This window comes from Pseudopodoces humilis, chromosome 9 (assembly GCF_049639895.1).
Source record: "Pseudopodoces humilis isolate 2021_Gansu_Grassland_sample_001 chromosome 9, ASM4963989v1, whole genome shotgun sequence".
Classification (NCBI taxonomy): Eukaryota; Metazoa; Chordata; class Aves; order Passeriformes; family Paridae; genus Pseudopodoces; species Pseudopodoces humilis.
The window spans coordinates 1,804,269-1,830,886 of record NC_142208.1 but is presented as its reverse complement, the minus strand read 5'-3'; the positions used below and the strand labels follow the sequence as shown (position 1 = coordinate 1,830,886).

The window sequence follows — 26,618 nt, the reverse complement described above, 5'->3', positions numbered from 1 at the left end:
CAGCTGTCTGTAGACACTCTATGAGGAGATAAGGGGTCACAAGGAGAAGAACCAAACAGGGCAGGCTTTGGGAAAAGAACCAAGCAGAAGAAGCTTTGAGTCCTTTGAAAGCTTCGTCTCTGATCGTGGAGATCACGCCTGCCTCAAGAGGAAAGCACACAGAACCAGCTGGAGACAAACATCCTGAGCAGGACAGCAGCAAGGACTCCTAAGCACTTGTGCTCAAGTTATTCCCTCAGACAAGGCAGCAGGTAAGGCTGCCAGAACAACCTCTCTCCCTCTAGTGGAGAGGCCGGCTCCAGAGCTGAGGAAGATGCTGCTGCTCCCAGCAGGGACAAACAGCACCAATTAATAAACCAACCACAGCTATTAAACAGCCTCACAGCAGGAAGAGCTGTTCCACAGCTGCTTTAAGCCTCTATATTCTAGCCCAAATAAACTTACAAGCAGCTGCCACTTGCTGATGCTCAGCAGCCACCTAATAAGATTTTCAGGTAAATCTTGATATCAGTGGTCCAACAGGTGTCCCACTGGAATTACACCAGCCTACTTCAATTACTTCATTAATCCCCTGAAGAGGATAAGTGTTGAGGGTAAAAAAAAAAAAAATAAAAGTAAAACCTTCAACTGTTCCCACCCACTGTTCTCAGAGGACTTCCAGGCAAACCTTTCCTGACTGCAAATTAGTACAACAATCCAGCCAGTCAATTCAGGCCCTAAAAAGCAGACATCTATTCAGGGGACTGCCAACCTCCAAAGATGGGAACTGAGCAAATCTAATCCCCCTGCACCCCAAACTCCTCCCAGCCTTTAGCAGAGAAGGCTGTTACAAAAACCAACAAGAGAAGCTGCTCCCTGGTTTTCCCAGATACTCTGCAAGATGTCTCTGCCTAGGGCAGGGGGGTTGGAATCAGGCAGTCTCTAAGGTTCCTTCCAACCAAAACTATTCCAGGATTCTCTGTTTCATCCTTCTGCTCATCTCCACCTGCTTTGCCCTGACTGGGAGGCAGGCTGCCACACAGCAAGGTCTGCAAGGTCATTCAGCTGCCTCAGATCAAGCTTTTTCCCCCTTTTTCTTTTTTTGCTCTACTGCACAGGAGAAGCTGCTATGCTTTGGTGCTAATCAGCAAAGGGAAAAACCTGTGCAGGATCAGGTTGCTGGACAGAAGCCAGTCCCAGCTGCACCTGAGGACAGTTTGTCTCCAGCCAGAGACAAGGCATTTGGCCAAACACAGACACCTCTGTTAGGAGTACCTGGACATTTATAGCAGAAGCAGAGACACTTGAGAGACGGACCTAAAATTAGTATATAGACAGAATATCAGGTGAAACACTCAGAAAATGATGTTAAACATAACTGTTGCTGTTAGGACCTATGTAAACCCTGCAAATCAACAGGCACAGCTCCCAACCACCAAGACCACAGCTTTTCAGTCTGCCTCCTGCACAAACACCTTACCTGCTCACTGACAGACTCTGGCAGGAAGTGACAGACTTTTTCCAGTAGAGCTTCAATTTCAGCTGTCGTGGCATTCTTCTCTAGCTCTTTGTCTGCATAAGCCACCACCATCTTGCAGATATCACAGAAGCCACCTGCAGGTTTCACTACAACTGAGAAGGAAAATAAGAAACAAACCAAACATCAGTGCTTGGGTGGTTCGCCCAAAAAAAGAAAAGAGGGAGCATCAGCAGTACCTTCAAAAAGAGATCTCCTCATAGGTGAACCAGCTCATTTTGAGCACCACACACCCCTCATCACCCACCTGGCAGCTTGGGAAGCTTGCTGGCTGCACAGCATTTCAGCATGGCACACACAGCTTCGGGATTTGTTGCCTCCAAGAGCATGTCAATCACAGCCTGGCCATAGACCTCGATGAAGTCCTTGCACTGGTCCTTGACGCTTCCCGGGAACAGGCGGCAGACCACCTCCATCTCATGCACCATCTCCTCCTGAAGCACAGGGGAGGAGGGGTAAATGAGGGAGAGAAATTTGACTCTGTTCATAAGCACACATTTTCTGTCCCACCCAGGACAGAAATTTTGCTGGAATTGTGAAAACAGGCAATAAAATTGACTTTCCTCTCCCCTTCAGTCCAGGAAGCGGAACGATGCCCACCACTCACACACCTCTGTCTTGTTGCTCTCCAAGAGGCCGGTCACTTCTTTCACCATGGTCTCACAGATTTCACACAAGGAAAAAGTCTTCTCTTGAACTGAGGCCTTCTGAGTAGACAGAAGAAATCCACAATAAATCAGCACTGCACCACATCTGACAGGGACAACTCTCAACAGCATTTACTTAGCTGCTCAGTTTGGGCTGTATTCAAAAGGTCACACAGAACCCAAAACCAGCTTCAAATGTCTCAATAAAAAGCCTGTCTGAATGAACAGGCATTTTGTATGGCTAATTTTAAGACTACAGCCCCCAGGCTGTACAAGGAGCTGAATTTTGTAGACACAAAGAAAGAAGCAATCCCACAGAGACAGAAGTCAAGGGAAATACATAGCGTTTTTTAAAATCCATTAACTGGGGACATTTCCTAGAATTGAGAGCACCCTGCTGTCTGCAAAAATAACCTTTGGAGAAGCCAAGGTGCTTCTTCAAACTCAGAGCTTCAGCATTCTGACTCTGATCTTTCATCTGCACACATGCAGAGTGCTGCCCCATTTTTAAAAGGGATAAAAGTACTACTCCAAACAAAGAGCAAAACTCAGACTGAGAGTTTACATTTAAGGTGTCATTCAGAACTGCTGGAAATAGAGTTCCCCTTTCAATTCTGAGGCATTACCTTGTAGCTCTGGTTCAGTGTAGGCTCTGCTGTTCAAACAAATCAATCAGCTTTTCTACTTCACAAATCAGCATCAAAAACAAGGAAAGGCCAGGAATTCACATGCAGGAAGACTTGGATTATTCTGTGCATGAAAGCTCATCATTTTCACCTAGCTTGCTCCACACTAAAGCAAAAAGGAAAGCAAAGTACAAAAAGCCCATCTTACCTCCACAATTTCCATTTTCACCTCATGAACCACCTGAGCTGGCACCAGAGGCTGAAGGGGAACAGACTTCACGGAAGCACAGAAGCCAACCATGGCACAAATGTCCTTTGGTTGCTGGAAAGAGATGTACAAGCAATTTTTTAGAATTCTAGAAGTCTCTGCCCTTTCTACAGAGCCTGTGAGCAGGCACACAGAGCAAAATTTTAAAAGCCTCCAAGACAACTTAAAAGTTTCATGACTACTTCTATTTCAAGTATTGCCAAAGCATTTGGTAAGGTTATAGGCAGGACAGCTACTGGATGGAATTTAGCAGATCCTGTTAAAGAGGAAGAGGTTGAAAACCCCATTTAAAAAACCATGTCCCATGAGCCCTTCAAAAGGCGTTGACTTAAGAGCTACCAACACCAAAACAAGCCACCAGCAGCATCACATCAGAGCTGCATCCACAAAGCTGCTCCCCAGATTTAAGTAATCAAGTAATCCAACAGGAGAGGCCAATTATCCTGACTTCAGAGTTCACCCAAAAGCTGAAAGAAATGCCTAGAAGAAAGAACCTCTTTCCTCATCCACAAACTACCTTCTTTAAAGCTGCCAGAAACATCACATTCTGCAAACAGAAACAGTTTCTCGCATTACTGAACACAGCCTACAAGAAACAAAAGTTGTGCTCGTTAAAACCCAAGCCTAGCCATTTGTACTGCAACAATTGAACTTGCAGTGTTCTCACAGTAAGAGAAAACAGCAAACAGAAACCAAGCCTGTAAAAAGGCTTTCTTTCTCAAAGAAATACGCTCTTTATGCATTTCTTTTTTTGAAACATACATTACTAAATGCACAAAGAAAGGCCAGACACGAGGCAAACTGCTCTAAGGAGGATACCCAAGGAGAGAAAGGCTGTACAGAGTGAGACACAAAACATGCATTTTCCCACCTAAAGTCTACTTAAGCTAGAAAAAGACACCCTTGGTCCTACAGGTAAGTTAGAAGATCACATCTCACCCTGTTACAAGCTTCCTACAGCAGAGGCTTGTCCCAGAGTTAATATTAATACATCATGCCACAATCTCATGCACAGGCAAAAGCAGCACCTCAGAGACACTGTGCTGCTTCAGACTACTCCAGGCAGCCCCTTTAAGTCAAGCCCTTGGGTTCATGCATTGTAAGAAGCAGTTCCAGGTATTAATGTTACAGCAACACCCACATACACACACGTGTTCCCTCACAGAGAGATGACAGACACAAGGTCCCACGGGACAGCTTAAATTAAAAGCCCAAATTGCTCTGGGAAGCCTTCATCTTTTCACTTCATATACTCCAAACATCTACACCATTGTCCTAGATTTAAAGGTTAACCAAGGTAAGACCTGGGGACAGCTTTGCTCAAGCCCTTTTGAGCCCAGACTTTAAACCAGCAGCTGCCAGGAGCCATTGGCATGCTTTTTCCACATCTATCCTTCTTCTGTAAGAGGGAGGATATTTTCTGTTCTACTGGCCAAACCACAGTCAAGTTGAAATCTTAGTAGCACCAAGTGGTATCTGGAGCTGGAGGTAGGACTGATGCACTGGAGGAAGCCTGTAGTCTTTCTCTGTTTTAAATCACATAAATATCCCTTGTATCTGTCAGCACTGAGTACAATCACACCGAGTGTACAGCTAAGAGAGCAAGAAGTGAACTACAAGCCCTTTTTAAAAGCAAAGGGTGAACTACAAGCAGGCTATCACCACAGGCACGTTGCTCACCTACCTGATCCTTCTGTTGACAGGGGAGATTGGAGACAGAGGAAGAAAGGAGAAATTGAAGAGAACAGTTACGAGAAAAAAAACCACATCAAGCCCTTGGAATTGCGTATGTTCTTTCCACAGAGATAATGGAATACGACACAGTCCCCAACCCCAAAGATCCCCAGCTACAGCGACTCACATTTAATTGCACAGTGCTAACCAGCATTATTCACTGGCAGTTATTAAGGCATCCTGGGCAAGACTACCTCCAGAGAGTCTGGACAACACTCAGATGCACACAAGGTGTAGTCATGTTCCAATTTCAGGTATGAACAACACACTGCATTGCAATGCTTAAAACGACAAACTAAGTGCTGTTGGAACAAACACTGACTTCCCCCTACCCCCCCCACAAAATGTTTAAAGAAAGAGGATGAGCTTCTAAGTAGCCTTTAGCAACTGGAAACCAAAAACGGCCACTGTGTTGCCAGACTCAGGTTCAAGTCAGCCACATATTCACCTGTAATTTGTTATGTCACCTGTGGCATGTACAGACTGCACTGTCTAAAGAAAGGCTTAGCCATTTTATTTAAAGGCCCTCAGCTCTCTGGATAAAGAGGTGCTATGTATGAGGTAAATGTATGCTGCTGCAGAAGGTACCACTCATTTTCCACAGCTCCTGCCAGGAGCCCAGAGAGCAGGAACCTTGAGACAGCAATTCCAGAAGGATATGTAGCCTTGCTTCCAGAAGACACCTTATCTCTCACTCATGAACTGATTTTGCAATACTGTGAGAAAGCCAACTGTAATATCCTTAAGACATTTTGGAAAAGGGGGGGAAGTGGTGTAAGCACAGGACTGAGATAAAAGAATATAAAGGAATATGTGTAACCTATCCTCCTATTTCAAAGGATTAGAGTGCCTTTTGCACTGCAGAAGTGGTTATAAAATGGAAGGAAATATGCTAAAGAAAGCATCCTGAAACTGAAATTACTACCCAATCCAACACCAAGTTCAAAGCATTAACACCGAGACTTACAGAGCAAGGGCTCTCCCCAAAGTTTTACTGCAGTGCATGTTTCCTGTTTCCAAAGAACTTAGCTACACAAGCCAGAAAAATGAACTGAGAGCAAATACTACACTCTGCTGATCTTACCATGTGCATCATCATCTGGATGGCCAAGTCAGAATACTCAGAGATGTAGGTCTTGCACTGCAGAGAGTGGGAAAAGAAAGTCTCGTGACTGTCAAACCACTTGTGCTGTAGAGTCCATCTGGAATTCTCTAATACATCTCAAGGAATTAATTTAGCTGCTCTACTGCATAACAACAGGTCTTTCAGAGCCTGGCCCAAATACAAGACGGTATTTCAGGTTACAAAACTGCTGCACAGATAACTGCTTAACCCTTTTCTCTTCCTCTCAGGGCAAAAAGCCCACCCCCCACTGATACAACCACACTACCCACCCAGACCATTTTTGTGAAAAAGGCATTTAAGGGCTAGAAGCAATCTGGAGTCTTTCTCCTCCTCCCCAGTCCCACACCAACTCTCCTGACCAAGAAGTTTACAATTTCACAGTGTTGTTATTGTTACACTGTGTTAACATGTGCAACAGTCTCCTTTGTGATATTAAAAAAGAGAACATGATCAGGAGATTAAGGCACTGAGCGAACTATTTTATGTTTGCTTCCAGGAACAAACTTCTTCAATAAAAAAGGACAGTTTACCATATCGGACATCCCAGGTCCCAAACGGTCACATTCCTCCTTGGCATGAGCAACCAAAGACTTGACAAAAGAGGAGTTTGTCTTCACAGCTTCCTGAACATCAGTGACCAGCTGAATGCAATCCTGGCACACATCCCCACTTGCCTGGACAAAGAGCGAAAGGACACTGAAGTTGACACAACTTCGCATGACATGTTTTATAGAAGCTCCTGTTACTACTGAGTTCTACAGGCTGGTCTGAGCTATGTACAAACCTCAATAAATACTCTGGAGAATACTTTGAAGCCTGAACTAGAAGGGATATGAGCTACTGCTGGTGTGTGCACCAGCCACTAGATGGAGATTAAGTATCTACTTGGCTCCAAAACCGAGATAATAGTTAAGATACCCAATCTTCAAATCTCTTGGTTTTGTTACAGACCACAATGGGGAGGTTTCTAAATCTGGCATAGATCTTACCTGCTCCTCCCACAGCAGCTCGTTCTCAACCCACTCACTGCTCAACTCCCACAGCCTGGGGTTTGCTGACAACACTCAGCCTCTGCACCCAAGTTCATTGGGAACAGGCCTCATCTGTTCCCCCTTGTCAATGATTTGTTCTTTTTCAATCCAGTCTGTCACCCCTACATCCATCCAGAGACAAATGCATCCCCTGAGGGGCACAGCTAGCAGGTTATATGGGAAGAGTCGTTCTTCCTTTGAACCCTGCTGACAAGCTTTGTCTCAGAAGAAATCCTTTCCAGCAAGACCTGCTTGATTACCACAGTGCTGGATGGCAAAAGCATGGCACAAGACTTGCATTTACAGACTGTAGGATTTAATCAAAGATTAAATGCTACAACAGCCCTGGCACCCTTACCTTAGGCTTCTGCTTGGGCTTGTCCTGAGGATAAAGGAGAAGAGGCACGTTAGCCATGAATGGGGATGCCAGCTCGGAGAAATCCAGCTCTGGGATCTTATTGGTCTGGAGCTGCTTCTGGAGCTTCATTGCTGCAAGGTGCTTCTGAAGGGACTGGCACAGAGCGAGGGCACTGCACACAACCTCAGGTTTGTCCTGGGGGAGACAAGATACACACATAAAACTCCAAACTGATGGCACCTTTAAAGTTCAGAGTAGACTGTCATTCAGCTGGAACACAGTAAGACAGGGAAAATGTTTCATAGCAAGGAAGGAGTCTTCAAACTAATAGTACCAGTGACCCACGCAGGGTTGAAGGATCATATGCACAATCTTAAGCAGAAGAGAAATTTGGGCATCAACAGGAACACAATTTTTAATGCCAACAGCTGTAAATCGTTATCTACTTACCAGCTCTTCCTTGATCATGTCCATGATAACTGGTAGGTAGGAGTCCACAATTTCTTTGCACTCGGAGACGAGGCCTGGGTCGGGAAGAAACTCGCACGTCTTTTCCAAGTAAGAGCGGATCTCATCCTATGACAGATGAGGTGAGCAGAGATAGATTATCTCCCTCCCAAATACTCCTTCCATTCCCAAAATGCACAATGCAAAGCCTGAAACAAGCTCCTCAGACTCAGGCAGGTCCAGGCAGCAATAAGCAAAACTAGAATGAGTTTCTACACTACAAATCCATTTTCCCCAGGTCTGGACCTTCTTTGAGACCCTGCGAGTGCACAAGCACGTCATACTGCTCGTGTGGCCTGTACAGTCCAGCCTTACCAGAACAGAACTTACAATTAAGAGGAGAAAGTGAACTTCTGGGCTCATGGGATAATGACTCATTAACACAAAGTACTCACACGTTGACAAAAGAAAAAGGGAAGCAGCGCCCACAAACCAAAACAATGGTCACTCAGTGTAACCACCCACTCCTAGAGACAGCAGTACCCCAGCTCTTAATATCAACGACCCCACTGGCACAAGAACGACTTTATTAAGCATCTACAGTCAGTCAGAGATGTGTTGAGGCATGGGAGGCTATAGAATTTGCTAATTTCTGAACCAACAGTCTGTTTAAAAGCCTTTTTCCATGTACTCTAGCCCCTTTCAACATCTGCTGCGCTCAGGTTAGGAAAACAACACAGACGACTCTTCTGCCCCCTCCCCACGAGATCCTGAAACCCAACAGTGTTTTGGGGTGAGGAGAAAAGGAGCTCTGCTTACCTCAGTGCCATTATCCTTTAAAACTTTGCCAGCAACGGTCACGAGCTCCTTACACAAGTCACAGGGAATACTGCTCTGGAGAGAGGAGCAGAGAGTTACTTGGAGAAAGAATTAAGTGTCTGAAAGAGCAGAGCGTGAAGAACAACACAAAGAACAAACGTGACATCTGGAATTAAGGAAGAAACACTGGTTGAGGCCAGGGTGGGAAGAGGTATTTCTAAACAAAGAGTGAGGCTATTTCAAGCATGTCCAGCTACAGTTTCATCAGTAAACCCATGCTCTGTGAAGAAGCTGGCATGCTACCACTTGCTCATTTCACCTCCTCCCAGTCCCTTGAAATCCAAAGCTGACTGCCCCAAGACACCTTCTCCTTTTACCTTTTCCTTCAGAGAGTTCACACTTGCTAGAAATCTTACAACATTTCAGGCTGCTTCAGCCACTGTAGATGTGCTCTGACATTCCTCCCTTCTCCTAACTTTCCTTAAACTGAAGTATCTCTGCACAGACGAAGCCAATGTGGACTGAATGCATCTGTAAGTAAAACACCTTTTTCTCCCCTAGAAAACTGTGAAACAATACTCAAACTGCAGCCACATCTAGTAAAGCAGCCCTCACACTCAGTGCAACCTGAAAAGCTGCATTACGTGTAACATTTGTACTATTATTTACTGTCATGCCTTCCATAATTTAGCATATGCTGCATCTTTTTGGGAGTTTTAACCTTTGAGAAAGAACCCAAAGGAACACACAGCCTTTTCGTAACAATTGCTCAGGTTCAGAAAAGACTCCCACGAATTAGGAGTCAGTAATAATACAGAGGAACAAGTGAAATCCACTAGCTCCATTCCATACATTGCTGGGTGATTGTGCAACAGGTCACGGGAGAAGTCAGCAGACAAGTTGTGCAAGGCAGAGCAGTGAGAGAAAAGCAACCTTTATCCAGCGCCCAAATTAAGGCAAAGCAACCTCGGCAGAGTCGGATGCGGCACTTAACTCCAAAGAGAGACTTGAGAAATCTTCCTCAGCGTGTGGAAAGCAGCCACCTGAGCCCCAGGTGGGCCTGGGAGCTCACTTACCACAGCAGGCTTGTTCCAGACATTCTGCTGGCAGTGTTTCACTGCCCCGCACTGCGAGGCCGTGCGGATGCTCTGGCACCACACCTCCGGCCCCTTCACGCACTCCTTCTGCCACAGGACAGGGCTTGCCACGGCTGCAAGAGGGAGCAAACAGAATCAGCCTTGCCAGCTGCAAAGCAAGCAGGTTAACACCCTACAGAATAACCCTCCTGTTTATTAATATTTTTCACATTGCAACCCAGAAATTTCTGATCTGTCCCAAACACAGGTTGCAGAGCCAAATTAAAAAAAAAAAAAACAAAACCCTGGAAAAGCTGTAAAGGTTGAACTCCCCGAGTCTCAGCACCTCAGCAGTCCGTTCCCATTCCATCTACCTTCTGTAACAGAAAAATTAAAACTCCCAAAATACAAAACCTCACTTTGCTTATCACAGAAGAACTACTTCTTGAAAGAGAAAAACTGCTCATTACATTAATCTGCCCTACAGAGAGCTGATTCCCAAAGCTACGACCTCCCTGTTCTCCTGCCCTACTGGCACTTCAGCTCTGAACCAGCTTGTACTTGCTGTCTGCATTCCTCCTCCCACATGAAGCATGCTGTTCTGACATAGCAAGTGAGAGAGTGAGGAAAGAAACTAGATTAGGAGCCACAACAATGTGCACACTGCATGGAAGACTTCAGAGCAGGTACAGACCAAAACACTGACCATAAACAGAAAGCTTTAAGAATGTTCTTAAGGAATGTTCTATCATACTTTTTAAACTCACTAAATCTATTTAGACTTCCTTTTTCTCTCTTGGTCAGGTCTTCCAACTGTGTACAGAAACATCTAAGGTGGGGAAAAAAATGTACTGGTCCTTTTTTGGACATTACCTCCCATCCCATGTGGGACTGCCATGCAACCTATGAAGCTTTCAAGTAAGATACAGAATACTTTTTCTGAACAGTCCTGGTAAAGAAATGTTAAGTATCTTCACTATGAGCAATTAGTAGGACAAGTGAATCAAATGCATGTTTTTGCTGACTTCCCAAGCTTTTTCTTTTTTTTTTTTAATTGTGCTGCCTGGACCTGACACCCAACTTCTCTCAGTTCCTAAAAACATCCTATCTGTCAGTAAGCTGTGTTTCTTCAGGACACAATGCCCTACACTGCACTAACCAATCAAGAAACAACTCCTAAAATCCTGCAGCAGGCAGGCTCCAAAGAAATCCACCACAGCCCAAGTCTACAGGGCACTGCTGCCAAAGTTTACAAAAATTTAAAAAAACTAAACATAAAGCCAACCTGTTCAAACCTATTAGCTGTACAAGTGTGACATTTACACCAAATGCTGTTTACACATCACAAAACCCTGCAAAATTACACTGTCAACCACGAGGCAGGAGTTCAGCTGTTTCATTTCTATGAAGATTCTAGTGAGGTTACAACAGACAATCACTTTCCCATTTCTCAAGCCCTGTTCTAGGCAATTAGAGGATCGATTTAGAGCTGAATTACCAGCACATCTACAAGGTACATGGCCAGCACTCATCAAACAGCCACATACACACTGTTTTATGGGTGGCATTCTGCAGCCTTCTCAGCTGTTGATTTATAAAGCCTGTTTACACTGGATTTCAGAGGAATGACCCACTTATTTTTAGAAAAACGTGCTTTGAACGCCTGATTTTTTTTTACACAAGAGCTTGAAGCTAGTTACGCTCTCTCCCAGTAAAAAAAATTCATATTCATTGCATATTGTTACTGAACAGGACAGCACACTGGTAGTGCCTGGCAGACTGCAGGAGTAAGACTTCAAAGCTTCTAATAACGTAGGGTTAGCAAAATATTTACAGCCTATTCTAAACTCCAGCATTATTGATCTGGAAGCCCTAAGAATAGTTAATTTTCAGAGTCAGACTGGCCAGCCAAAGAGCTGGCAGCTCTGGCAGCGTGACAATAAACAAGAATACACTTGGTTGAGGGAAAGTTATTCTTCTCTTTCAGATAATGGCATTGAACAGGGGCAGGAAGGCTCTGGAAGGAAGAGTCAAGCTCTGAATGAAGTCAGTCAAGACATAGACTTTAAACAGTGGAATCAAAGATTCCCAGCTATTTACAAGTACAGCTTTTAACCTATGCCTTTATCAAAAGACAATTACTCCTCCTACACTGAAACATACTGTAAACTACAAAACTGAACTATACAACTGATATACAAAAGTTATTCCAAGCAGTCTCTCAAACTCTTGATTTAAGAGAGTGTTTTAAAGCCAAATGGAAGCATTCATGCTGTAACTTGAATTGGTTTGATCAGGCTCTTAGTGAGCTTTCAGGTTTTGTTTGATGTTTTTACTTTTAAGATCCTGACACTGTATGACTTTTCAGATCTGCAGCAGCTTCAGCACAATGTCTCGTTCCCTCTTCCTCACAGCCTTAACAATAGATCATTACTAAGTGTATGACAAAAATCCTGTGCTTCACATTTATTCTTATTTATCAGTTTTGCTGGCTGTGTGTCAAGACAAGTCTAAATTTTATGTTTTCAGCACAGATCTTTCCAGTCAGACAGTGACTAAGCAAATTTGTTTGTTAGGGCCACACATGGCTGGCACATTTTAGAGCAGCTACAGAATAAAGATGACACATGCTAATCATGGCTTCTTTTCTGACACCTTCCACAGCGATTTCAAACACAGTTAAATATTTATTATATTTTTGTTCTGTATGATGGGGAAGTACTTTTGTGTGAAATGTTCTATCTATTATGAAAGTATGCACCTTCACTGCAACAATAGCCATCCTCCCTTTCTGAACATCCTGGGAAAAACAGAAGCAAAGCTAAAAAAAACTCTGCATTAATTCAGATCCTGCAGATTCAGAAAAGAATAGCTGAAACTCTCTGCTGTTGCCACTTTTTCTCTTTTAGCTTGTTCTCCTGCTTAACTATGAAACAGAATTTTTCCCTCATATATTAACTTAAATTACAACAAAAATAAACATGTTAGTGAAATGTGTTAAAACCTTGTGTTGTCTCAGAAAAAATACTTTTGAGTTTTAACTGTTCCCTCCAAATAGCCTTTGCTACAAAAGGAGCAACACCTTAACATGGTATTTCACATCCCCAGCACAGCAGCAACCCACGAGAAAGCAAAGCACCATCAGTTGCCTCACACAGCTCTCAGTGCTCGATGGCTAAACCCAAGGGAATTAATTTCTTTGTTATCTCTGGCACCTCTTTATTTTAGATATTGTTCTTTACCTAAGGTCATCCATTTTTTTAATAGATTTCTCCTTTCTCTGTAGATCAGCTCTCAACAGTCTTTTAAGAGTTGCCCACCAAGACCTGTTCCCCCCATTTCCTGAGGTTCTTGCAAGGCAAGTTCTTGCATTTTCAGAGCATCAAACAACTTTATCTGTGAAGGCAAAGGTGTTTTTTTACTCATTCTCTTCACTGGTTTCTCCCTGTCTGAACCACTCCAGATGTGGCTTCTTCAATTTAATTAAAAAAAAAAAAAAAAACCAAAAAAAAAAAAAACAAAAAGAACAGTCTTCGCTTTACCAAGTTTATCCTAACATACAGACACAACTTTGGGAAGTAGAGTGATGGCCCCCTCAGAAAATATCACCTTTTCCACTTGGTTTATAGAGCCACACACATTAGAGCACAGCTCAGTTCTTCACTCCTCTCCAGGTAACAGGAACCTAAAAGGAAGGAAGCTTATAATGTCTGGATTACCATTCTGCAAGGACAGCTACAGGAAAACTGCCAGGCAATTATTACCTTTCTTGGAAAACACCTTCCCTTCCCTCAAGCATTTGTCTCTTCTTCCACACAGAGCAGTCTGAGTTTTCTACCCTATTCTCAGAAAAACATCCTAAGGAATCCCCTCCAAAGCTGCACTGAAGCTACAAAAGAGACTTAGAAGTTAACACCTTATGTAAGCGTCAATGAACAGGGATTCATTCTGAGGGGCCAGAGCAGATTCCCTAAAGAGCCAAAGGATGAACCAGGAAACAACCATCCAGAACACAAAGAAATTCAACCTGAAGACTCCAGCCTGCTCCAAATCCAACTGCTAGAAAAACCCTTTGTTACAGACAAATTAATCTGTAATTTGTAAAAAAAATATACACAAGGAAAGAGTGAGCTGCTGTTCAACTCAATGGATTGAAGTAAAATGCAAAGATCATTTAGGGTGCTGTCAACTCTTATGCTTTTGTGACAGTCCAACCTGCCTAAGTGTATTAAGCTATTCATCAGGAAGGATGTTATCCCAGGCTGTCCTACTTACAATGTTAAAAAATAAAAACACAATTCATTATCTCCCAGAGACACCACAGACCAAGTGAATGCATCAGCCTCTGCGTCTGTGCTCTGTTACTGACTTTTCCCCACCTCCTTTGAGATTTGCAAAAGCAAAGCCTGTTTAAGTTAAAGAAGTCAAGAGGGATCAATTTCTCTTCACCAAAGTTTACAAAGTGTCAAGAAGTGAAGGAGTGACCCCAACCTGAAGTTATCTGAAGGGCTCAACACTCCACAGCCTCTCTGGCAGTAAATGAGTAAAACTTGAAAAGTTGTGACCACATCACAGACCAGTGACTCCTGCCAAAGGGTTCCTAGGCCTCTGGATTAATGAAGCAGTAAAGTGATCACAACATCTGAGGGATTACAGGCAATATGAAGAAAAACTGAAGGAAACGTGGCTAGCTGTTACCAGCATTCCAGTTAAAAATGAGTCTTCCTGTCCAATATCTACTGATGGAAAACCAAGCTTGAAACTTTCCTAACTAGCGTGATGGGCAAGAAACGAGTTTGGAGTTAACACCACAACCAGGCTCTCCCTCAAAGCTGGGAACTCATTCTCATTTTGGCACACTGCCTCTGCCTCAGGTGAACACAAGCATGGCATGAGAAGCAGTTTGTGCAGGCACAAGTAGTCAGAATAAAGTTAAAGACAGCAGAGAAGTGGATGAGCTGAGACAGTAGAAGTACCCCTAAATTGTCCTAGGTGACTGCAAAAGAATGATTTCCAAGCTGGCCAGATGTTGCCAAGCAAGGCCCGACTGCTGACATTTTTCTATGGCAGAATCCAGAAGAGATAAGTGGATATTCAAGGGCACCTGGTAGTCATCAGGAGTAAGTGACCCCATAAAATACGCTAAGATATTCCCAAAAAGTTATGAGCAGCACTTTTCCCTATAGAAGATGCCTACAGAAGTACTCTAAAATGTCTGTGGCATACTTGTGGTCCATCTCAATTCTTTCTGGTTTTGTTCTGAGGGTTTGTTGTCTTTTTTTTTTTGAGGGGACACAGGGGACAGATTTCATGTGAGTCTCTGCAGAAATCCTGTATTTAACATTCCTTTTTCACCAGACAAATATATCCACAGCACAAAGACTGGGAAAATCTGCTATCGGGCATCTGACACCAAACATTGCCCCGTGACCAAATACAGAGAAGCACTGCCCTAAAATACATACACACACTTCAACGTACCCTTTTTTAATTGCAAGAGGAACTCTGATATTTTTGTAGCAGCAGCAACTGAATTGCATTTAAAAGCTGCTCCATAAAAAAAAAAACAAAACAGAAAGCAAATCCTGTAAGGAAAAAAAAGAAACTTTTTTTGTCATAGAGTTCTAAGGCATTGCCCCCCAAGCTGCTTTGAAGAATCAGATCTACATGAGATACAGAAACAGAAACGCACAGCAGGCAGCAGTAACTGGCCCTGTTTCCCCCACAGATACAAAACCAAGGTGTCCCTTCATTTTATATCAGAAAAGCCTTCCCTGAAATAGCACAGCCCAAAGTCCCGGGGAGGCTCAGCTGATATCAGGTGACACACCCAGTTTTGCTGACAAGCTCCCTCTCTCTTTCTCCAGCCTCCACATCCCCTGGGTGTTTGGAGGCTCCAGAGCAGCTCCTGTGCGGTGTGTGAGCAGAGCAGAGCTGCAGAAAGGGCTCGGGCAGCACTGGGCCAGGCGTGACTGGGAGCTGGCAGAACGGCTGGCTCAGCTCCTCCAGACACAACCAACAGCAACCCTTTCTATTTATACCTGCCTGCTATAAACAAGGAGGGGATTGTGCAAGGGCAGGTTTACACAGGGCACATGACAGCTGCGCTATCAAAGCACCAGCTTCGCTATGCGATGGCCTGACGCCGCCTCACAGACACAGTTACTCCTCCAAGAAAACACGGATTTTATTTCTATGCCATCACAGCACCATTTAGGTTGGAAAAAGCCTCCAGGACCATCAAGTCCAACCTGTGACCAATCACCACCTTGTCATCCAGATCAGAGCACTGAGTCCAGACGCTTCTTGAATGCCTCCAGGGATGGTGGCTCCACTGCCTCCCTGGGTAGCCAATTCCAGCACCTTTCTGAGAAGGAATTTCTCCTCATTTCCAACCTGGACCTACCCTCCAGACCCTTCCCCAGCTCCGTTCCCTTCTCTGGACACGCTCCAGCACCTCAGTGTCCTTCTTGCAGCCAAGGCCCAGAACTGCACACAAGATTTGAGGCGTGGCCTCGGGGCAGTGCCCAGCACAAGGGTCCCCCTGTCATTGCCCTGGTCACGCTGGACACACCACTGCTGGCACAAGACACCTTCCACTCTTCTCCTAATTTAATCTGCAGGGCTGGCTGCACCAGCCTGGCTTTGTTGTTTTGGTTTTTTTTTTTTTTTTGTTAGAAACCACATTCATATCATAACAAGCTTGCAAACTACAGAAGAGTCCAATTATCTGCTTTATCCATATCCTCAAGAAAATTCAAGTCAGACTACAAATTTCCTGTACCCAGATGTTCTGACCAGTGTTTGCTGGAGGAATTACACATTAACTTGAATCCTCCTTCCTTACAAGGCTTTAAGTCTACTATTTTATGGGAGGGGGGATGTGAAAAAAAACATATCCTCAAAGTTTTTACTTTCCACTCCCAGCTTAACTTTTAATTTAGGAAAAGAGGGGGAAATACTCAGTTAAACAGAAACCGAGTCGTGCTTTAACAGCACACCCAGCCTTCCTCCTCCCTGCCTCACAGACAAGGAATAATCAGACTGCGCATCAGTAGTCCAGAGATGCCAGGACCTGTACACCCTGCTTTAATTCCTCCGTGTCTCCCTTAAAGGGAAGATGCACAGAAGCCCTGTAAGTAGGTCAACCAAAAACCCTCACAGCCTGTAAGGCAGCCAAGCGACTCCATTAGGATCTGACAAGGGTGGCTGAATTTTTGCACAGCTAATTAGCCAGCTCGGCAGACAAAAACGGTGTTTGGGGCTGTCACAGCAAAATCTTCAAGAAAATCTGCACGGTAGGTGAGGCAATGAGCATTCATAACAGAACCCTGGTGAAAAAAGACAGCTGTTTATTTGTGTTAAAAGTGACTTTGTAAGGAAAAACAGGTCTGTCTAGTCTCCTGCTACCCTCAGCTGCATACCAAGCCTCTAACAGGTAGGCCAAGTGAACTCTCACTGCTGAACTGGTTTCTCATTACAATTTCCCTAAATACACTAATGGGAAAGCTGGTGGATACTTCAAGGCGAAGCCTTTTCACTTTCACAGCGCAAAAAACTGCAATGATTTCAGCGATTTGGAAACAGTCCCAGAAGGAGTGGTAACTGATGGCAGCTAATTCAGCACAGAGCAGACTCAAAGGACACCCTGAAAGCACATAAACATGCAGAGTGAAAGCTGATATTTGCTTTCTTGCTTGAAAAGTCTGAGATAATCCATTAAACTGTCCACATATCAGCATACTAAATATTATCAGTATACTAGGGGAAGGTGTGCCTGTCCTCAGCAGAGGGTTGGAACTAGATGACCTTTAAGGTCCCTTCCATCCCAGGCCATTCTATGATTTTATGACAGTAAAACTACAATAAAGTACAAGTCTCACATACAATCATGAAAAATTCCACAGGATTATTTACTATGCCAGCTGGTTACTCCTATGGCCTTTAAATAGTCAGTCGTGCTTCTTCTTTTCCGCTGACTTTTGAAATGCTGCAGGTTAAACTTGTGAGCAAATAAACTTTAATAAAAAAAATAGTCTCATTTAGAAGAAAATTCTCGAAGTAACAGTGCACATCACTGTGTAAGTCCTTACATTCTGGGGTTTCTAGCTATCCCATCCTGCAGCCTAAAGGAGTATTACCATTCAGACTATGAATAATTTCTGTACCTCCGTCGAGCTTCTGCAATGCACAAAACACAAGCACTGCATTTTCTAACCTCTGGTCCTACAGCGAAAGGGAGACGATCATCCATTCCCCCCCATCACTTCCACCTCAGCAACAACAGGTAACGAGACAGCGAGCAGCAAAACCGCTGGAATTTTCCATATGGAGCAGAACACAAGAGCAAAGCAACCTCCCGCCATCTGCAAGAGGATTAGCAGCCATCTATCCCTGAAGTGGCGGAGATAAACAGAGCTGCTGGCAGGAAAAAAACAGTCCGTCCCAATTGTCCCCAACTGCGCGGGGTCCGAGCTGCCCGATTCGTGTCGGATTTGGGCGCACACGGAGCACGGTTCCATCGGGAAGTCACTTCCCTACCAGCAGCGGGAATGGCCGGATCCTCAGGGGGACTTCCCCCCTTCTCCCAGCCTTTCCCTGGCGCTATTTTTGGGCGACTCTCCCCGCCCCCAAACACAGCCTTTCCATCCCAGCCACCTTCGAAACCCTCACTCCCCCCCACCCTCCCTCATCGCTGCTTCCTCTGTTTGGGATCTGGGAGCGGGTCCTGCCGGGGGAATACGAACAGCGCTAGGACCGTCCTTCGCCCCCTCTGCGCTGCCCTCCTCCCGCGCACGCTGGGCGCTCGCTGAACTTCTCCCCGAGCCCGCCGGGGCTAAGCTGGATGGGGAAGGGGCTCGGGAGGCGGAGGGCAGCGCTTACCGGCGGCCAGGAGCGCGAGAAAGCTGAGGAGCCCGAGGATCAGCGGCCGCGCCATCGCTTCCCCCTCCGTGCCCGCCTGCAATGCGGCGCCGCCGGCACCGCCCGCACCCGCCCTTATATAGGGGCAGGGGCGCGCACGCGCGCACACCGCCCCGGTCACGCGCAAGGGATGGCGGGAGTTGGGCGGGAGGAGCGGAGGGGGGGGCAGGGGGTGTGAGGGGCGCGAGGCGTCTGAGGGGGGCGTAAAATGGCGGCGGCGAGTTCGGGTTCGGGGGGCCGCGGCTCCCCGGACCTCCCCGCCCCCCCCCCCCCTGCAAACGGCGGTGTCTGGCCGGGAAGAAAAAAAAAAGCCTTCAAGGCGATTTTTGCTTCCACGGGCGCTGCCATGAGGCGGTGGGGGTCCCAAAGGCAGGAGTCACTCCACATAGACCAGCTAGGCTGGTTGAGGCACACACCAACATGGAGACGTAGTGTTAAGGGGTTGGAATGCACCTTTTCCAATCGGCTTCCCACTAGGCCAGGTTGGTAAAGGCTGTCTCCCACCTGGCTTTGAACAGTTCCAGGGATGGTGCATCCACAAACCTTCCTGTGCTAGCGCCTCAACCCCCTCACAGTAACAGAAGTTTCCTCCTAATATCCAACCCCAACTACCCCTCCCTCAAATTGTACCCATTCCTCCTTGTCCTGTCACTACAATTGCTGATGAAGAATCCCTTCCCAGCCTCCTTCAGGCAGTGGCCATGTGCTGCGAGGACTCCACAGAACCAAACATCATGTTGGATAAGTGCCACCGCAGTGCTTCCCATCTTGCTTGGGAAGCAATGGGAATGCCGGTTTTTGCTGTGCAGGGAAGGCTCCCTGTTGTCACTGGTATCCCTGTGCTCCAAATAAACAGCAATTAAAAGTATAATTAAGAACAACAGCCTGAACTCACTTGCTGGTTTCCCAGCCTCTTATTCCTGCCTTGCCCCTTGCACTGATTCAGCTCACTGGAAAAACAAACTAACCCAGAGGAAAAAAAAAAGAAAAGGCAGTGTTTTCCTGACTGGATCAACAAACTGAACCTGCTCGGCTGAGGGACAGGGCAGATCCCTCGTGGGCTCTCCAGGACTGGGCAGAGCAGCCAGACCAGCTCCCCTCTTCATCTAAACCCACACTCAAGGCTTGCTGTGGCTGCAAGAAGGGCCCTTGATAATGCTTCCCACAGCCTGGGGAATCTGGGCATCCCCTGTGGCCTCAACATAACACAAACTTATCCCATCTAAAGAGCTTGGCCTCTACCCAGCTTATCCTGCCCAGTTCATGGGGAACTTCCAGGTACTGCCCTTCATTTGAGGGCACACAAGTTTTTACCTTGTTAGGTCCTTACCTACATGTCCATTTTTCAAAGACCAGACTTGCTGATAACATTTAAGGTTTACTTGCAGCATAAAGGTTAGGAGGAAGCAGATCTGTTCTGTTTCACTTTGCCAGGCTATACCAAACAGCGTAACACACATTTCTCCTTTTCTTATGAGGTCCTTTTAAAAGGTCCTTATAAAAAAACAGCTAAGAAGTTACCCCAATTACAGTGATTTTCTTCACAAACCACATCAGGAGAACTTAATGCTTACACAGGGCCTTTGCCCCTCCACAAGTGAGCACAGATTTATTCAGAGCCTCCAGAACCTCTGCTATCACCACCATCAGGAGCCAGGCTCTTAGGTAATTCCCAAACTGGAGCCAGGTGCACCCCACTGAATCAACGAGGCAGAAAGCCACCCTCAATTTTGGCCAGACTAAACAAGCAACCTTTACTCTGGCTCTAAAGCCACCTTGCCTAGGCAGGGCTCAGCGCGCTGCCCTTATCTCGTGAGCATACAAAAAGTGTTGACGAGGCACCTCAACTTTCCAACCATCAGCCAGCTACTAACCTAGGAAAACACACACCAAAAAATAAAAGAGCTTTGTGAAGAATATTTAAAAGGTGGTTAAGTAAGACTGTCTGGAACGTGAAAGTTGCTTCAGCAGGCAGGGTGTTTTTCTTTCTGGGAGCTGAAGGACAGGGAGAAGAAGGGAGTAGCTTGGAGCTAGCAGGTTCTACCCCCAGTCTGTTATCATTTCAGGCTAGCCCAGGTTTTCCTGGAGCTTTGACAGTTCCCATTGATTTGGGACTTTTTTTTTTTTTTTCCTCTCTCAAGCACAGAGCACATAATATTTGGGAATAATTAACTGTCTCCGTGACTTAGCTTTCCTGATCTAGCCATAATGTCTGCTAGTTTCCTCACTTAAAAATTGAATTAAACAAAATAAAGCTGCATCAGGAGTTCAAGTACCAGCTGTCTGCTGTGGATATTTGGAAGAGTGGGAAACTCCCAAGGATATCTCAGCCTGTTGGGACCAGACCCAGCTCACAGATGTGAGCTGAGACCTGGCACTGAGGATCTGCCTACCACCTTCTGCTTCTGCTGAGATTTGGGGTTTTTCCTGAGGACAAACCTCCCAGATGAGATACCAGATAAGGCTTCTCAGGAAGGATCGTGGCTTGTCTGCAGTGACACACAGCTGAGTCACTTGGCTGTAGCTGAGGGAGAAGGAGGCCTCCCCCAGCCTAAGCTTGGTTTTTAGCCCCGTTTTCTGGGAGGCGCACATGGAGAAAGCGAGTAGGAAGAGCTCGGAAAGCTGCAGCCAAGTGAGGGACTTTCCTGCAGCTAAACACATGACTCACTTTGCAGCTGCCTCCCCTACCAACCTGTTGGACTGGGCCAGCACCAGAGCCCGGCTGGTTTGGATGCTCAGTTTTGTCGTGCCTACAGCACACAAATTCCTTCCACGTCGCCTCGCCCTCCTGGCGCCCAGTTCTTCGCTTTGCATAAGTGGGGCACGTGAGGAATCTCTCTTTGGCAATCCCGGGAGGCTGGCCAGAGGCCCCTGCAGGCTCTGGTTTTGCAGCCGCAGCCAGCTCTGCAGGAGAAGTGTTCTCTTTGCAAAAGAAAAAAAACCAAAACAAGTGAAATAAATAAAGAGAGGCATTTTCCGCAGCTGCCTGGCTTTCAGACTCTTTTGCGTTTCCACTCTGGAAAAGTGTCTGCAGCAGCAGCAGGAGGAGGAGAAGAAGCAAAGCCAGCCACAAATTACAGCCTGACAGCCTCGTGCAGAGCCTTGAACACGTTTGAAGTTGATTCCAGCCCAAGAGCAGCCTCCCTGTGATTCACCAAATGGTTTGGCTTGCGGGTCCTCCTGGAGTGGAGACAGACACCCACACACACACACCCCCTTCCTCCCCACTAACAGGCTGCAGAGAAGTAGCTCCTGCTCTGACATTCTTCCCAGGGCAGAAAGCATCAGAGCATGTTCCGAATGGGATGGCAGTGCCGCAGGGGCTGCATCCAAGGGCAGAGCTGCAGGTCGGCAGCACCAGCAGCTGCCAGGGCACGTGGGACCTGCCCACAAAAAAGAAACAACCAAAAACCACAACCCTGACACACAGAAACAGATGGTTCTTGACTGGATCGGGGTCCTGAATCAGCCCAAGGTGCAGGGAGCAGCACATGATGAGCCAGCTGGGCTGTAAGAGCGAGACAACAGCAGCTTCAGACTGACACAGAGTAGGTTTAGGTGAGGAAGAAGTTCTTCCCCTTGAGGGGCACAGGCTGCCCAGAAAAGCTGTGGCTGCCCGATCCCTGGAAGTGTTCAAGGCCAGGTTGGACAGGGCTTGGAGCACTCCAGTCCAGTGGAAGGTGTCCCCACCCATGGCAGAGGTTTGGAACAAAATGGCCTTCATGGTCCCTTCCAACCCAAACCACGCTGTGATTCTATGACCCTACACATTTTCTGCCTCTCGGCCCCTAGCACCAGCACAAACAACCACACACTGCCGAGCCCAGCAGCTGATCTGGCTTTAGGAGTGATCCCTTCCTCTCCCCAGGCAGTTTTTTGCCTGGATCCGGTTCTCTGTCTGAATGCCTGTGGCACAGCACGGGGGTGAAAGCGTTGAGGACCGGCCCACTTTGGCAGCCGTGCCACAGCAGAGCTCTCAATTAACACTGCCATGGTCACAGGCTGCCTTCCTTCCCACGTTCAGCCCAGCCACAACTTAATTATCAAAAGGGGTCACATCAAGTACACTGGATTTTCCCAGCAAAGCATAACATAAAACCTCAAATCACTGCAGCTAATTCTCATTTCAGTATTTCCTTTGTCAGCTGTCACAAGTTGTGCATTTTAGTTGCAAGCTGTATTTTGTTGCCAGGTTTCCTCAGCATTTTAGGTACTACTTACTGGGATTAGACTCCTATTTCAAGGCAAACCATATCCCAAGGCAACTGATACTTCAAGTAGATCAACACAAAGATCATCAGCAGCCATAAAGGCTTTGCCCTCATGAACCAGGATTTCTGACCAGCTCTAGCAAGATCTGGAACTGCAACAGAGTTGCCAGAAAAGCAGATGATTCCTCCAAAATAGAAGGGAATCAACAGTGCAGCACCAGCTCATCAATGTTTTAAAGGATATGCAACAAGATGCAGAAGTTCCTGCTCCCATTGTGTCATCTTGTCAGGGCCATAAACATCGAGATTGCAGCCAGATAAATCTCTGCCACAACCTTTGAAGCAGGGTTTCTTTTTATAAATGTAAAGTAATGTTTCTCTAAATCCTATTTAACCCAACCCCCAAAAAATTTAGAACTATACATCTAGGCTATCCAGGAAGGAAACAAATGAAAATGTATAATAGATTTTAAAATATATTTCGATACAAATATATAAAACAAAAAAGTATATACAAAATTGAGCTCCTTTCATTTGGTCTCTGCTTCATGGGTTTTTGAGGATTACACTTGGAAGTTGGTTTTTTTTTTCCACTCAGAAGCACTTAGGGCTTTTTCAGAAGTGGAGGTTATTGTCATCCAGTGTTTTCCATCTGCTGTGACTCATTTTGGTTCACTCAGAAGTGATTAGATAATCACAGGACTCCAGGAGCTACGGCTTTAAGGAAAAGCACAAAGAATTACAGATTTTGCAGGAAAAATAAGAGTTGGCAGAGAACAGCTACAAAGGCTGCTGTAAGGAACCAGACTGAGAAAACGCAGCCACCCCCCCGACTTTCTTCACACAGTTTCCTTCTCTGTTGAAATACTTGGTTTCTCTTCCTTCATTATCCAAAGCAAAAAGGAAGGCATGAAATAGAACGTATTATTTGGGGAAGAAGGTGCAAAACAGAAGAGTTTGGGCCAGAAATAAAAGCCCAAGTAAGCTGTCCTCAAAACTTTAGATGAGCTAAGAGCTGATGTGTAGGAAAGAGAGAAGGAATAGGACAGGAAGATCATGTAGTTTAATACCTTAACAAATAGCCTGAGAAGTCAGGCAGTGATCACTGCTTTCCTGCTCACTGAGATTCTGTGCTAGTGCAAGGTCTACAGTTCTTTTTTTTAGGTCACAAAAAGCATCAGGCAGCACCTCCTCACATGTGACCTCACCTCAGCTGCACACTCACGGACTTTTAGGCCAGGCTGTGGATTTCAGTGAAGCTTGCAGCAGCAGCTAATCACTGCGGCCAAAAGTGGCACGGGTTGGGATTAATCAAAGTCACAAGGCTGCAGGGGGGAAGTGGCAAGTGCAGCTCCCACCACAAGGTCTTTCTTCATCATACCAGTGGATACAACCCACGCCCAGAGTCGTGGGTATCTGAATAGCTGCCCTCTGCCCTATTCTACAAAAGGGTAAAAATACAGCCAGAGACTCAACCTCTTTCTTCCACTGTCCCAGCTAAGTCTGGGATTTTAAGCATTTGGAGCAAGTTGCCCAGTGTGGTGTTCATCCCTTGCTTGCTCCAAGTCTGACAGGCATCCCATAGCAAACTTCCTGAGCTTCTTCTAGGGTTTCTTCACCTTCCAATTTCATAAAGCAAAAGCATGTTTCACTCTGGAGGAAAAAACACCAGGACTGTGGCACAAGGAAGGCAAACAGCTATGATTTTTGGATTTTTGATTGGATTTTTGGATTGATTTGGATTTTTGACCTTTGGATTTCACAAGAGGATTCCCTGGAGCAACCTCCTTTCCTGTGTCACTCACACTGCAACCGCAGCTGGGGAAACATTGGAGCGTCTCCTCCAAACAGCAAACACAGGCAAGAGAGATGCTTTATGAATTCCATGGGCAGTGCTGACTAAGGAAGTATTGGCCTCCTGGTTTTCCATGTTAATCACAGTGGAAGCCTGCAGCCTGGTTTTCCATGGCAGTTACAGTTTCCATGATTATCACCTCATGTGCATCTTTACACTTGCTCTTCACAGGAAAAAAAAAAAAAAAATCAAAAAAATCTTATTTTCACCGTCAGTTTGTTAATCCTGGCCCTAAGAAAGTCAGCATCATGCACCCACACAAGCTCAGCTACTGCCAGGAAATAGCTGGAGCAAAACTCACCATTCTGCAGAGCTTTGTTTGCCATGGTGAACGTCAAAGGAGAAACAAAACCCTTTTTATCCTTCCCCAGGGAAGGGCAGAGAGGTGTAGGAGTTAGCATTCAACTTTGGGCACTGCCACCCAGTCAGCTGCAGAACAAAAGCACGGCTGAGCCCATGGAAGAGAGAGGAAAAAAGCACCAAAAACCCACTCTGTCAAGAGCAGCAAGTGATATTCCTGGCTTAACACACTGGGTCACACCCAGCACTTGTGGAAGGACAGAGGGAAAACCCAGCCCAAGGCACCTGCTGAAAAACAACCATCCCCATTTCCCCTCACCAGGCCACTGCAGCTGCCTGTTAAAACTTATCCAACAGCTGCTTCCCATCAGGTTGGAATTGTCATGCTCAGCTGCAGCTGGTCTCTCTCTGTGCTCCTTTAGTGGGAGGACAAGGTTCAGAACCATGTTCTGTCCTTGCTAGCAGATCTGCAAATGAGACTTAACTAACGCCAAGAAACGTGGAAACTGTTTTTTTTCCATAAAAAATGAGGATTATCAGGTTTGAGCTGCTCCCTGTTTCACAGGGAAGCTTAGAAAGCAAACAGGTTTTGCTCTTATTTGGTTTTCCTGATGCTGCCTGGGGCGATCAGAAGATACATGGAATTTTGTAGTGATTTCTAGTAAAAGCATCTGGGTTTCCCCAGCTTGCTCTGAACAGCTGTTCCAGTGACAGCCTCCCTGCTGGCAGCAGTGGTTCCTGCTGCAGGTGTCCACACAAAGCAGGTGATCTTGGTGGACTCACCCTGCTGTGTCCCTGAGACCGATGGGTTCACAAGCAGGAGGGTCCTGCCGTGTGTCACACGCCATCTCTCATTCCACAGCACACCTTTCAAATGGCACCCACCACAATTAGAGCAGCCGAGGTGGGGAAGCAAGTTCCATCCTTGCAGGCTGCCAGGATGCAACAGTGCCATTTCCTACAGGTGGATCTTCCAGAGGTCCAGCTGCAGGGCTTGGCTGACCCTATGGACATCCCAGTGAACTCCCCAGGCTTCTGGGCAGATCCTGATTCTCTGTCCTTTATCTGCTCAGGTGCTTTTGTTTCAGATTATTTTTTGGAAAGGCCCTTCTCTGTGATGAGCAAGGCTCCAAAGGTCCTGGTGTCCTCATTGTGTGCAAAGCAGTGGGGATTTGGTAATCACCAAGCCAGAAAGGTCTCCAGGCAGAGGTGTTATCTTCCCTTTGTACACAAGGCCCACAAGGCCACAGCATGACTTCAGGGGATGGTCAGAAGCCACCCAGGGGCTGGGTGGTGCTCACAGTGGAGCTGTTGCACGCCTGAGCTGGTGATGGAAGGGGCTTCCCTGCATCACACCCTGGCCACGCGCTCCTGCTGCTTCCCTGCTGAGAAACAGACTGACCCTGAGTAGACCCGATCAGCTCCTGATCCAGCCAGATCAGGGGATCCAACTCTAAATTCCCCCTGCCAAGGAAAGGCAATAAAGGGAAAGATAACAGGCTCACTTTACTGCAGGTCTCACAAAGGGAGGGAGAGGGAACCTGTATCGGGGACAGAAAGAGAGCACAGGATGGTCCTTCCCCTGCATTAGGTGGATTCAAGGAACCCATGAAATGGCAGGGCCACAAAAAGATGAGATACAAATAACACATTAGGGCAAGGAAATAAGCTGCACCAATAAA

General features: G+C 46.1%; 1 protein-coding gene across 2 annotated transcripts in view; it reads right to left on the bottom strand.

The window, feature by feature from the left end:
• Positions 1-24,977, bottom strand: part of PSAP (prosaposin) — a 28,799-nt gene extending 3,822 nt beyond the window's left edge. The window contains exons 1-11 of one of the 2 annotated variants that reach the window (XM_088059322.1): positions 24,938-24,977; positions 9,649-9,782; positions 8,573-8,647; positions 7,757-7,882; positions 7,307-7,501; positions 6,448-6,591; positions 5,876-5,932; positions 2,998-3,111; positions 2,128-2,223; positions 1,764-1,950; positions 1,460-1,611 (exon numbers count right to left, since the gene is read on the bottom strand). In XM_088059322.1, coding sequence (XP_087915448.1) covers positions 1,460-1,611; positions 1,764-1,950; positions 2,128-2,223; positions 2,998-3,111; positions 5,876-5,932; positions 6,448-6,591; positions 7,307-7,501; positions 7,757-7,882; positions 8,573-8,647; positions 9,649-9,782; positions 24,938-24,962 — 1,305 coding nt within the window. In that variant the 5' untranslated portion in view covers positions 24,963-24,977. Of the gene's footprint in view, positions 1-1,459; positions 1,612-1,763; positions 1,951-2,127; positions 2,224-2,997; positions 3,112-5,875; positions 5,933-6,447; positions 6,592-7,306; positions 7,502-7,756; positions 7,883-8,572; positions 8,648-9,648; positions 9,783-18,531; positions 18,639-24,937 lie in introns of those variants that run through there. The other variant, XM_014259254.2, reaches the window with a different exon arrangement.
• Between the last annotated feature and the right edge of the window lie 1,641 nt (positions 24,978-26,618).